This window comes from Tachypleus tridentatus, chromosome 13 (assembly GCF_004210375.1).
Source record: "Tachypleus tridentatus isolate NWPU-2018 chromosome 13, ASM421037v1, whole genome shotgun sequence".
Taxonomy (NCBI): Eukaryota; Metazoa; Arthropoda; class Merostomata; order Xiphosura; family Limulidae; genus Tachypleus; species Tachypleus tridentatus.
The window spans coordinates 31,377,027-31,391,486 of record NC_134837.1 but is presented as its reverse complement, the minus strand read 5'-3'; the positions used below and the strand labels follow the sequence as shown (position 1 = coordinate 31,391,486).

Genomic DNA, 14,460 nt, shown 5'->3' with positions numbered 1-14,460 from the left:
GCACTGTATATATGTATATAAAGCATACAAATTTGCGTGTCTGTCTGTTTATCAATTATATAACTACTACTAGGTCACTGGGCCAATCTCAACCAAAGTTTGTGGGATGGTAATTTGGAAAAAGGATAATGTTTATGGGTGTTTCATAAGCCACCCCACACAACCATTGCTGTTATTAGGCGTTTTTATCTTTAACATAAGTTAACTACATTCATGGATGGTGTCACGCCCTTAACCCCCCCCCCCCCCATAAAAAAAACTTAATTTTTCTATAACACAAGATACGCAGTGAGGTGGAGGGCGAATCAACATCTCATATATCTCAGACAGTGCAGTACCACTTTCTGTGGAGGAATGCAATGAAAAATTGACATTAATACACAAGTTCAGCTGAAAGTTTGTACTTCAACAGCTACCATAATAATAGTTTCTTGAGTTATACCCGCTTTCTACTTTGACCCATTTACCTTTAAATTTTGGCCCGTAAGACACTTCTGCAGCCAATGACCTTTAATTATTAATCACGTGACACACTGTGGAAGGGTATTAAGAGCTTGTTGTTGAAAGCGGTTAAGAGAAAGCACCTCTACTGCCACTTATTTACAGCTACCTCTTTTTATACAGTCTACCTGATCATCACACAGTGTATACCATGTTTTCAGTATTGAGTTTTCAAAGTTTGTACAAACTATTGGTAAGGCATAATGAATACTATAATATGTGATGTTATAAATAACTTATGTGAAAGTTAGGATTTGTGTATTATTTATCACAGCATTCAACCCTGCATTTTTTAAAAGTTCATAACCTGGACAATAGATGGGCACCTCAGTTTGTGTAATATAAATAACATATTTCGTATCATATAATTATTACGCATAAAATCACACAATGTCATATAATTATTACGTATAATATCACACAATGTCATATAATTATTACATATAGTATCATACCATGTCATATAAATATTGCATATAGTATTATACCAGGTCATGTAATTATATCATAATTACATCATTCAAAATTCACCATAAGGCACAATATCAATTTTATTTCTTTTCGAAACTAAATATCAAATTTATAAAAAAAATATTTTGATTGCCAGTTGAAAACGAACTATTAGGAAGATTTTGGTATTCACAATGACAAAACATTTATATGTAAAATCAACCAACAAAAGTAAATATATCCCACGAATTAAAAAATCACGAAACCATATACTGCCGCATACCATATATTCCCGACATCAACAGAAAAATAACCAACATTTGGCAAAAACTAGTAACAAAATATGACATTTCAGTTAATACCAAAATTTATTCAAAAACCAGGCACAAAACTGAGGTCTATACTATGTAAAAACTACACTGACAAACACCACACCAACATTATTTATAAAATACAATGTGATAACTGTCACGACTTCTATATTGGAGAAACAAGTAGAAAAATGGAAACCAGATTCAAAGAACATAAAAAGTCACCTTCACACGTTTTCGAACACTGCAAGTCAAATAAACACAACATAACCATAGAAAACACTCAAATACTAAATAAAGAAATAAACATAAACAAACGCAAAATTAAAGAAGTCTAACTTATACAACAACTTAAACCCAAAATAAACCAATACAAAGGAACACCTTTATACCTATAATAATCCAACATCTGAGCACGCCCTCTACATTCTTACACTCAGTACACAACCCCCTTCAAACATGTGGTCAGCTAACGGTCAGTTACCTCTTTCTTTCTTTGAACCTGACGATGACCGATGAAGGTCGAAACGTTGTTCGCTCTTCTACATAAAAAAATTTCTCAACCCAAACGAGCCGTTTTTACATATATATTTTTCTCTACAAGTGGGTTTTATAGTCATAACTTATTAGTGACAAAACATTAATCCAGGAAGGATTCTGGTATTCACAATGACAATATATATATTAATCTAGGGAGGATTTTTATATTCACAGCGACAGTACATTAATCCAGGAAATATTTTGGTATTCACAATGACAATACATTAATCCAGGAAAGATTTTGGTATTCACAATGACAATACGTTGATCCAAATTCGAAACTTCGTTACGATATTTGATACGTAGATTAAATTACTTAGTTGTAATACCAAAAACCATCACTTTCGTAACATGATGTTTAAAAATGCATAAAACATATTCCTGTATCATATATATAATCATAAAACCAAAAGATATGATTTTCCTTATATAATAATTGTAAATATATCTTCATATTATTTATATGCATATACATATATAGTATTTTCGTGATTTCAACATTGTAAATTTTCCACTTTCCCTAACTTCGATACACACATTCCGGTAAAACAATAGCGGCCATCAGAAACCTCTCTTCAATGTTACTCATGAAAACTTAAGGAATTACACGTGTTTATTAAAAAAACTTTGTTTTAAGTATTGCACAGAATAGTTTCTTAGTTTTTCCACTATTATAGGTTTAGGTAATAACGGTGTGTATTATTCTTGGCCTAAGTATTTCTAAAAGCTTTTATGTCAATATTCACTTCATCTGCAGGGCGAATACACAAAAACGTAAAGCACACTGCCCCTTCTTTGTCTCCGTGATATTTAAAGTAATTCTATAACCTAGTCAAAAGAATATATTGTAAAATGCGTGATATAGTATAGTACTATTTATACTGGGGTAAACAATGCGATGCCGCTACTTATCTCTATTTCTAGAATAATTTGACTGAGATTCTCTCCTGGTTTAAGTGAAAATGATGAATATTACTGTGCTATTGTTATAGGCTTAAGTAACAGTGACATATTTTTTTTCTTTTTGAAAGGATATCTACTTAACCATCGAACGTATATAAAGTTTTGAAACAATTATTTGTGAAACAATAGATATTTCAAAACTTTATGTTAATGATATGTATTATTACCAGCTTCAGTAATAGCGATGTATATTACTATAGGTTTAAGTTATGGTATTGTCATGGTGATGTATTTTAAGTTAATTAGTATTTCGTTCAGTTTTTCAGCTCCATGTAATTTGTTTCAACGAATATTTATTTGCAAGCAATAAGAAAACTTATTCAAGCATAATACGAAAGCATCACTAAGTTGAAGAAGATTCATACGTAATACACTAAGTTCAGAAGATTCATACGTAATACATTTGAATGTTTCCTTTGTTTCGTTTCGAACTTGAAATGCGCGATGATTGGAAGATCTGAAGGCTTCTTCTCTTTTTTTTTTTTTACAAAGAAAAGAAATGTTCTTTCATTATACACAGGAGAACAACTGGCAGCCATGCAGCACGACGCCGAAACGTCATCTTCCTCAAGTGGCTGTTACTACGCATTTCCTCTCGTCGTTACCTCCTGGGTTTCTATCACCTTATTGATTCGGCCTTGCTGATCAGCGGCTTCTTGTTTAAGCGTACACGTGTCGACACCAGCTCCGTCCCCAGGAACGTTAAGGTACCTAGAGTTTTATCACTAAATATTACAACCAGCAACACAGGAACTCGAGCAGGTTGGATAAAGAAGAAGATAATATCTTAAGACGAGTTTTATTTTATCTGTTTTTCAAGGGGAATGAGTTAGTGCAGCTTTACTGCTCTTTAAGCCCTCAATAGACCTCTGAATTAGGAGCTCAAGTCGAAAGTTCTGGAAAAAATAACTAATGACTCAATGCTATTTGACGTAAAGTGTAAAATCAATAGAAAATATTGTACAGAATTATTGAATTGAGTCTTTGATTTGAATTGTCTGAGAGTTTTAAGTTCAAGTAAACGGCTTTAAAAGTATATAATTATATTTTTCTATTGATTTTGGAATGAACTTACTATTAAAGGTAAATTTGGTGTATAAAGAGCCATACTTATAACCTATATACACCTCGCTTGACCAACACCAGGTGTTAAATCCACAAGATCACCAAATACTCAGAGTTACGTACTTATATTTATGCTTATTATACACACTATAATAGTAACAATAAGTTAGTTTCCATAAATAAAAGAACCGGCATGGCCAGGAGGTTAAGGCACTCTGCTCGCAATCCAAGGGTCGCGGGTTAGAATCCCATCAAACATGCTCGCCCTTTCAGCCGTGGGGGCGTTATAATGTGACGGTCACTCCCACTATTCGTTGATAAAAGAGTAGTCCAAGAGTTGGCGGTGGACGGTGATGACTAGCTGCCCTCCTTTTAGTCTTATACTGATAAACTTGGGACGACGAGGGCAGATAGCCCTCGTGAAGCTTCGCGCAAAATTCAGAAACAAACAAACAAATTACAACCTTGTAAATACTTCATCATCGTCAGAATGTATACAAGATACATTCATTCGTTAACATTAATGTTGTTTTTGAATTAAGCACAAAGCTACACAACGGGCTATCTGTGCTCTGCTCACCACGGGTATCGAAACCCGGTTTTTAGCGGTGTAGGTACACAGAGTTAACATTAATAATATTTTTAAACTTTACCTAGTTGGCTACACAAAATATGCACTTAAACATTTTAATAGAAACAAAATAATCAATCAATGAGAAAATACTTCAAATCAATCTCGAACTTTAAACAGTTCCTGTTTGTCTAAGATATAAAAACCAGACTTTAACTGTACTGATTTCAAACCATTTTCACTCAAAAAATCTGGTGCAGTTAAATTAAATAACTATGAATTATAAATCATTCCTCTTTACGTCTGCAGTTATTTGTTTCTTATAAAATAACGAACATTTCAGTTTTTCTCCCCTAATATTTTAACACGTTTTTTCACGATAAGAAGTATTTTAAATTCATATTTGTAATTTCTAGTGGTCAAATAGAACTTTTATTTAATTTTTTCACTTCCGTGTGGTTTCTAAATTTTATACCAGCGTAAACAAAGAATATCCTCTTCAAATCTCCAAAAATTAACCATTTTAAAGTTTCAGGTAAGAGACTGAATATTGAAACGTTTCTTTTGATATCCGATGTTAAATCTGACAGTAGAAAAACTATTTAGATATGAACGTGGTAGTGAATGTTAAAAGTATATTCAAAGCATTACACGTTGCTAATACCCTACTGTAGTTTAAACATCTAGTTATTCCATATTCTTTTAAATCACAGTTAAATAAATTTATGAAATCTCCCAAAATGTATTAGGTTGAGGAATAATTCGTGAGCGTTTTTAAATAATTTCATTCAAGCATTACATGCAAGACTATACAATACTTCAATGCATGAACACATTACACCCAAAACATTTATTATGATACTTTATTTCATGTAATACCTAGGTATATAGTATGCATTGTTTTAAACGAAATTGCAAGAAATTAAATGCGAAAAGCAGATGGTGTCGAAAATGCTCGATTTTGTCCACTTGACATTCCATTTAATGAGCTGAAAATGAAAGCAAAAATTAAAGACATATGAAAATCAAACACACCATCTATTAGAGCAAAAAATTATCTACCAAATGACATGATATATTTTACGAAAGCGTTTCATTTATGAATATATTATTTTAACTTGAAAAAACGCTCACGAATTATTTCTCAACCCAATATTTTGTTTTCTATATTGAATCTAATATAGCAAGCCCTCTTATTTTTATTCTATTATTCTTAACTAGGAGTATTTCGTTTTTATTATTCTGAGTTAAATACAAAGACTAAATGAACTTCTCTAAAAATATATGAGTGAAAGAGCTCTTGCTAAGCAAAGCCGTAACAAAATTTGAACATTCGTTTTATAAGTGATTGCTCTTTTTGTCATTACAACATTTCGACAGTCATTAATGTTTGCTCTTAACAAAAGTTCGATAGTTATTTAGAAAGTGTTTGTGCTCTTATTTTCCCTAACAAGTTTCTAAAAGCGACTGAACTTTTATTCTAGTTTAATCTAACAAATTTTCAAGAGTTATTTAATGAGCATTTGTTCCTGTTTGTCATAAGCTTTCAACAGCCATTTATCAGGTGTTTGTTCTTGTTTACCTCAACAGAATGTCAATAGTCATTTCATATGTTTACTCTAATAAGCTTTAAACAGGTGTTAAAACTGTTGTTATTTTTTATTTGCTGGAATCATTTAATATAAACAACACTTAAAGTGATAACACCCTCTAGGGACCATCTTACTGATTACAAGCGCATACGACGTGCCGTTGTAAATACGAATATTGTTCGTAATTTTATAAAAATATTTTCTCCATTTTCAGATTCACCTGAAAACTTTTAAAGGGACTTTTTAAAGTTTTGTAATTGTACTTAAAAACAAAATATGCCTGAATTATACATTTAAACAAGAGGGAATCTTCAATAGTCGCAGTATTTGAAGTTCTTTTAGACAGGATTAAAGTGAATTACTCTATAAGATATTTGACCTCCTGAATTTAAAACTGTAATTAAATCTCAAATCAGTCAAAAAATGACTGAGCTAAAAGTGTGTACTAGAGTAACTAAAAGACATAATATAAGCCACTAAGCCGCGGATAAAAATATGTGCATTTATTTTGTTTTTGTACTAGCTGGCGTACCCATTCACTAGATATAAGTGAGGTAAATTCACGATTAATGAAAGATTATCTTAGAACATCAAAAGTTTCTTCCTCTATATGTATTGTAAAAAACGCAAAAATGCTCATACAAACTGCAAAACAGAAAATTTGAAAGGCACGGCATGGCCAGGTGGATTAAGGCGTTTGACTCGTAATCTGACGGGCGCGGGTTCGCATCCCTGTCGCACCAAGCATGCTCTCCCTTTTTGGCCCGGCACGGCCAAGTGTGTTAAGGCGTTCGACTCGTAATCCGAGGGTCTCGGGTTCGAATCCCGATCGCACCAAACATGCTCACCTTTCAGCCGTGGGGCGTTATAATGTGACGGTCAATTCCACTATTCGTTGGTAAAAGAGTAGCCCAAGAGTTGGCGGTGGGTGGTGATGAGTAGCTGCCTTCCCTCTAGTCTTACACTGCTAAATTAGGGACGGCTAGCGCAGATAGCCCTCGAGTAGCTTTGCGCGAAAATTCAAAAGAAACACACAAGCAAAATTTGAAATCGCAGTTTTGCTCGTATCTCCTCATAGACCCAACAAGTAAATTTGGTGAGAATCCATCAAAAGGGACGAAATAGTTATAAAAAAAGGCAAAAAATGTCCATAAAAACTGTAAAATCCAAAATGCAAAATTAAAAATTTGTACATTTGTACAATATGATGAATTTCCATGCCAATTTTGATGAATATTTATCCAAACCCTTTGAATTAGCTGAATGAACATGTGGCTTTTTATAAAAAATGATGTTTATTATGTGACATTTATTCTCAAATGTATCAAAATAATCCGAAAAACTAAAGTAATTCATGCACTCTAGACAAAAAAAAAAAAAAAAAGGTGTCCTTTCATTACACTACGATGGTTTACTTTTGCATATTGCAAAATCTATAACCAACGAAGCAAATATAATAGAATATTTTTGTATTCATCGTAAACTGTTAAGTATATAAATCAGATTGCACTGTTAGGTTGTTTATATACATACATATATATATTAATATATACATACAGTTCTTTGCAAAAGTGTTAGAAGAAGAAAATATTTTGTTATTCTTTCTATTTTATGTGGTTTACTTTTCCATTTCATTATAGAAAGTACATTTCAACACAAGTGATGCTTCACTGTTGACAATAGAATGATCCAGAGTGAGAATACTTATTATTCTCTAAAATTCCCATATACTTGTACCAAGGGCATGTCATAAGAGTTCTACATGATTGAATATTCTGATCAGATATAGGGTTAAAAATAAATGTTATGGTGACCCACACACTGTTTTAACTATATAAAAAGAAGCCCGCAAGGAGCTAGCATATGGTACTGACATACGCTGAAAGAAATCTTTTTAATAGCACTCCATAAATAAACCTTGATAAAAAACAGTGTTTAACAGTATATATTAAGTCTTGTTATCATGCCACGGCTCAAGAAACGAAGAGAATTGTCGGTAGAGCAGAGAGTTTGCATAAAAACTTCATGTGATGCTGGTTGGAGTCTCCTACAAATTGCTACAGACTTGAAATATTCCCCAAACACTATCAAGTAATCTCAACTCGTGATACTTAGGTAAATTTGAATATAAGAAAGGAACAGGCAGGACACATCTAAACTCAATGATACTGATGTTAAGTATGTTCGTTTATGTAGCCTTCGGAACAGAAGGAAGACTGCTACTGGTCTCAAGCATAAGAAAAACAACCATGTACCAAGTGACAGAAAAGTGTTCAAATCTATAGTATGAAGAAGACTCAACGAGAATCGAATATTTGGTCGTGTAGCAGTTTAAAACACCTTTACTTCGATCTCCAAATATTGTCAAGAGTCTTAAATTTGCTAAAACGTACAAAAATTGGACTGTTGATGATTGGGAAAGAGTGTTATGGATGTATGAGTCCAAGTTTCAAATATATGGTTCAAAACATGAATTTTACGTTCGGTGGAAGAAAGGTGAAAGATACTTACCTCAATGTATATCACCTACCATAAAACATGAGGGAGGCAGAGTGATGGTATGTGTGCATTTTTCGACTGAGGCAACATAAGACATTTGCAAAATAGATGGAATAATGGACCAGCACAAGTACCATCAGATACTTATCAATCATGGTATACCCTGTTCTTTGTGCATTATTGGTAAAGATTCTACTACCAAGAAGATAATGACCACAAACTCTCGCCCAACCTATGCAGAAGTTACTTAGCTAAGTATGCAAATGATTCAATGCCCCCCACACCCCATTGCCACGATCTCAGCCCGAGTAAGCAGAAATCAGATCTGGAAAAAGTAACTTCCATAAAAGCTTTGAGAAAGTGAAGTAGAGACACCTGGAGTGAAATCCCATAGGATAATTTGATTAAATATGTTGCGATAATTCCTGAAAAACATTAAATAGGAATAACCGTTAAACAGAAATTTTGCTGACATTTACAAATAATATTTCTATTTATTTACTTGTTAAACTAATGAACAGTACTATTGTAAAGTTATGTTTTAAAGTGTTACAGATGTTTTGGTAACAACATTTGCAAGAAGCTATATACGCAGCAGCCTTAGATCCTCTTACCTTCAGAATGTGATAAAGGGGGTCGGTCTTCGGACCTGATTCTCGTCAGCTAGCATTATATGTTGCGATAAGAAGGAATATGCTATACTGAAGAAATGTCCACAAAAATAAACATCTTGTTTCATCAAACATGTCATTTGTATTAGTTAATGATGGCGAGGAGAATATTATTTATGTATGATAATTTTTCTTTATAATTTGAGCTAAGCAGTGGTTACATATTTATGTGTTATAATTTTTCTTTCTAATTTGAGCTAAGCAGTGGTTACATATTTATGTATGATAATTTTTCTTTATAATTTGAGCTAAGCAGTGGTTACATATTTATGTGTTATAATTTTTCTTTCTAATTTGAGCTAAGCAGTAGTTACATATTTATGTATGATAATTTTTCTTTATAATTTGAGCTAAGCAGTGGTTACATATTTATGTGTTATAATTTTTCTTTCTAATTTGAGCTAAGCAGTGGTTACATATTTATGTATTATAATTTTTCTTTGTAATTTGAGCTAAGCAGTGGTAACATATTCTTTATTTAATTTCATTTTAGGCAAACTGGAATGGTGATAAAATACACTATAAAACATTCAGCAAACATTAACTACCAGTCACGTGAAATCACTTTCTTGTTTTTTTATTGAAATTTACTTACACCAGCGGAATTATGCTGTGTTAAAAAAGGTTTTATTATCTCTTCAAAGTTCTAAAGTTGTAGTTTTTGACAAGTTGATGTTGTTTTATTGGTAGAATTTCTTTAGTGTTTCTTAGAAATAAGAAAGTAATGCTGCAGAATTTCAACATGGAAAATGGCAGTATGTATAGTATTAAAACAAGGCCCGGCATGGCCACGTAGTTAAGGCACTCTACTCGTAATCTGAGGGTTGCGAGTTCGAATTCCCGTCACATCAAACATGATCGCCCTTTCAGCCGTGGGGACGTTATAATGTAACGAAATTCAAAAACAAACAAATATTAAAACAATACATCATTTATTGGTGATCTTGTTATCGAAACTTCGGAAATTTGGGATTTAAATGTCAATTACAGTTTTAGGTTTGCAGTAAATATAACTTTTATGTTTCCAATGGTGATATATGGAAATAACTTTCATTTCAAATTGGGGAATTTAGCTTAATTAGTTGCTCTTAAAATATCACCTCCAATAAATGTGCTTGTAAAGGTAGACACCACACAATTATAAACATTGACGAAATAGGACATTTAGACACCTGATAAGTTTAGAGGCGTGTTCAAATTTTTAAAAGGTAAATGAAGGATTAACTTAATGATTTCCAACATGTTTGTTTAGTTCTCCTGTTACCATGCAGGCTATATAAGAGTAAATTCAACTGGTAACGTACCAAACTTACATCTATGTAAGACAAATAATGGAGTGGATTAAAGTTTTAACGAAATAGGCCTATATCTATACAGTTCATATAATGGAATAGGTTAAATTGTTAGTTTAATAAAGCTAGATCTTCGTAGGTCAAATAATAGGGTACATTCAAAACTTTAATAAAAATAGTCCTAGACCGATACGTTTCATATAATAAACCTTGGCATATGTAGGTCAAATAATGGAGTACATTCAAAAATTTAATAAAAATAGGCTTAGATCTATACGGTTCATATAATAAACCTAGATATACGTATGCCAAATAATGGAGTACATCCAAAATTTTAATAAAAATAGGCCTATACCTGTACGGTTCATATAATAAACCTAGATATATGTAGGTCAAATAATGGAGTTCATTCAAAATTTTAATAAAAATAGGCCTAGACCTGTACGGCCCATATAATAAACCTAGATATATGTAGGTCAAATAATGGAGTACATCCAAAATTTTAATAAAATAAGCCTAGATCTATACAATTCATAGGATAGAGTAAATTAAACTAGCAATATACGAGGCCTAGATGTATTCAGCTTATATAGTGGTGAAATTTACTGTGATTACTAGTTTATGTTATAATAAACAAGTGGTGTCTAAGTGTCCTAATTCGTCAGTATTTTTCGATTTATAGTTGTCCTATATTTGATTTTCTGGACCTGCGTAACATATTAGATTTTCTTACCTAACAATGTGTTTCAAACTACTACAAAAAGGAACAAATGTGTATGTTATAATATTAAGCTGTTCTGAAGTCGGTGCTAAAACTGTTACCATTGTTTGACACGAGAATTTGTTTTTCCTTTCTTAAGAAACTGCCTATTTAGTTGAAAAGTAAACATTCGTAAATAAAGTACGCTTGAACGAAAAAGTGCTTCTTTGTTTCTTTCTTTCAGTGAAAAGACACACTGGACTATTTGCTTTGTTCACTGCAGGGAATCGAACTCCGTATTTTAGAGTTTAAAGTAGCAAACATGCCGCTATCCCACCGAGAAAAAAACAAACCCATATATTGATGAATAAATATAGAAATTTAAAAAAAAACGTCTCAGTTTTTCTAATTCGTAATAAATTATGTTGTAATTAACGTGGGTTGTATGTTAATGGAACTGCAAGTACCCTCACCATTTTATCCTACATTTGGTTTAATTATATATGATAAAAAATGTGGCTGTCATAAATATCTTTGAAAAATTCTGTTATCTATGTAAATATGCAAATTTTGTTATCAGTAATAGTTTATTAAATGTTTTATATCTCTTAATTTAATGAATTATTTACATTAAGAAGTTAGAAGTTAATATCTATTTGCGCGGAGGTAAATTTGATGACTTATAACGCTAAAAATCAGATTTCGATACCTGATGTTGCCACGACACACATAGCCCATTGTATAGATTTACATTTCACAATATCTCAGCATGGTTAGTTGGTTAAAGCGTTCGACTTGTAATCTGATGGTCGCGGGTTCGAATCCCCGTCGCACCGAACATTTCACCCTTTCAGCAGTAGAGGCGTCAAAATGTTACGGTCAATCGCAATATTCGTTGGAAAAAGAGTAGCCCTAAAATTGACGGTGGGTGGTGATGACTAGCTGCCTTTCCTCTAGTCTTCCCACTGCTAAATTAGGAACGGCTAGCGCAGATAGCCCTCGTGGAGCTTTGCACGAAATTTCAAACCCAAACAAACAAATTCATAACAATCTAATAGCTAACCACTAATTTGCTACATACTTTATCAGTCGAGGATTTCTCAAAATTGGCACATCACTCGTAACCACGGACGTTTAACGAAACTTACGCAGGTCGACAGCCACACCCGCGCATTTACAAGCCTTAAGACATTTCCAACGTACAACTTTTGAGCTCATTTGGGTATGTACATATATGTGACTATTATTTTCCAAAGGTTATTACGAGGTTCTTCATGACTGACGCGTGAACATTGAAGCTTATATGATTACCTTTTGTTTGAGTACTTATCTTTATCAGTTATTCAAAAGGTGGCCACATAATTCCAGTGTTTATCTTCAGTGAAAACTGCCAGTGCCACAAGTTTCGTCTATTCCGTCAATAGGTAACTAGTTAGAAGTTGATATGTGTTTTCAAAACATCGAGAAGGTGCTAATTTCATTAGTTTGTCGAGTTACTAATATCGATGTTTCGAGTGTCGGTAAATTAGTCGGGTATCTAAAAATGACCGATCAATTTGACTCTGTTTTGGTAATAATAGCTTTTCAAACTTTAACGTTTCAAGCAGCCTTGTCATTTTCCCCCTTTGTTTATTTATATGAATAATAACAACCAACAATTTACTACGAATGATTTTCACTGATGACATGATACATGAATGTAGGCTTAAATAAATGACTCAACTAACAACATTTTCTTGATTGAATTAAGCAGAAAGCTACACAGTAGACTATCTGTGCTCTGCCCACCACGGGTATCTAAACCAGGTTTCTAGCAGTGTGAGTCCGCAGACATGCCGCTGTGGCACATGAGGACAATTGTTTTAAATTACATTTAATTGAAGTAACTAAACTAATCAAATAATACGGTGTGATATTAGAGCAATTTGATTGGTTCGTGTCGTAAGCTTTGGTTTGTTCAGAGCTTATTTTAAAATCTGATAATTAGCGTTTTCACAACATATTCCACGCTTAGTTTTTATATTACTGATAATTGTAAGATGCTTTCACTAGGGCATATTTCATTCTGTTCATATGTTTCGTTAACGTTTTTTATTTTTATGCACCCACAGGGTATTCTTGATGTTTCAAGCATATGAAATGTGTCAAATATTCTGGAAAGTTTTAGTCAGTTTATAAATAAGACTTGCTCTTTTGCCCTAAATATTTTGAAAAAAAACTGTTATACTTGAATAGTGCTTTGATAAAGAAACATTTATCATGTGGTGTCTTTCTTTCGCAGGATGGAACATGTAAATAAAGATTCTCAACATTTAAACCCATCAATTTCTCGTGACTGGTTTCAAGGAATATTGTACTCAAACGTGACTTTTGTAATGGATGCTGCTCACAGACTAACGAGAAAGAACCACACAGCCTCTGCTGTGTAAGCTTTTCCTCACCGTATTTGATATCATGTCGCTTGTTTTTCTAATTTACCCCAAGAACTAACAGTTTCTTCAAACCAGAGATGGAAAATTAACTCGAACACTGTCTGTTAGTTTTGAGCTCTTTGTCGCTTTCTTATATGGCCTACCAGTATCATAGTTTTTATTCTGAATATCTTTGTCATAAAGGGAGAGTATTTCTAGCTTTATTTAGTGTTAAGGTATCTAACCATCGTATCAGTAGATGAGAGTTTTTGAAGAGAGAAAGCCATAGTAATGAGATGAACTACAATTTCACGTAGTTTTTTTTCCCCCTCTGTTTTATTGAAGAATTACAAAACATTGCTTGAAATATTGTAACTTTCTTTCGTACTTTGTTAAGCCTTAAAGTGAATACATGTGTCAAAACTATTGTACTTCCTACACGGTGTGAAAATTTTATGTTTTATCGCAAATGTTGGATTTTTCTTGTTACGTGAGATTTGAGAACAAGTTAGTTTCGTGTCTTAATAAACTATTATTTTGGTTAATTGTTTTCTGTCTCATGAATTATTACTCGAAGAGCCAACTATCTGGTGTTTCTCACGCTGTGATGGTAAAGTACATTTTAGGTCACTGAAGGTTCTGAAATGAACCAGTATTTAGCAAACTCTCTTTAAGCCTCTTCAAGTCCAATAACTGAATTGAAGAAGTTATTAGCTTGCAATATGAGAAACGTAATACGTAAAGAAAAAAACAACTGTCTCATCGAAAAGTATTTAAATGTAACAACCTTGTTCTAGAGCTAAAAAGAAGCAAAAGAAAAACGGTAAAATCTAGTCCCATCTGCTCTTTCATTTGATATAAAAAAACGTCATATGATGGTGTTAAAATATATAG

General features: G+C 32.8%; 1 protein-coding gene across 1 annotated transcript in view; it reads left to right on the top strand.

The window, feature by feature from the left end:
- Positions 1 to 14,111, top strand: part of LOC143237400 (neurotrimin-like) — a 201,336-nt gene extending 187,225 nt beyond the window's left edge. Inside the window, exons 5-6 of the mRNA XM_076476625.1 lie at positions 3,286 to 3,472; positions 13,437 to 14,111. Coding sequence (XP_076332740.1) covers positions 3,286 to 3,410 — 125 coding nt within the window. The 3' untranslated portion in view covers positions 3,411 to 3,472; positions 13,437 to 14,111. The remainder of the gene's footprint in view (positions 1 to 3,285; positions 3,473 to 13,436) is intronic.
- The last annotated feature ends 349 nt before the right edge of the window (positions 14,112 to 14,460 follow it).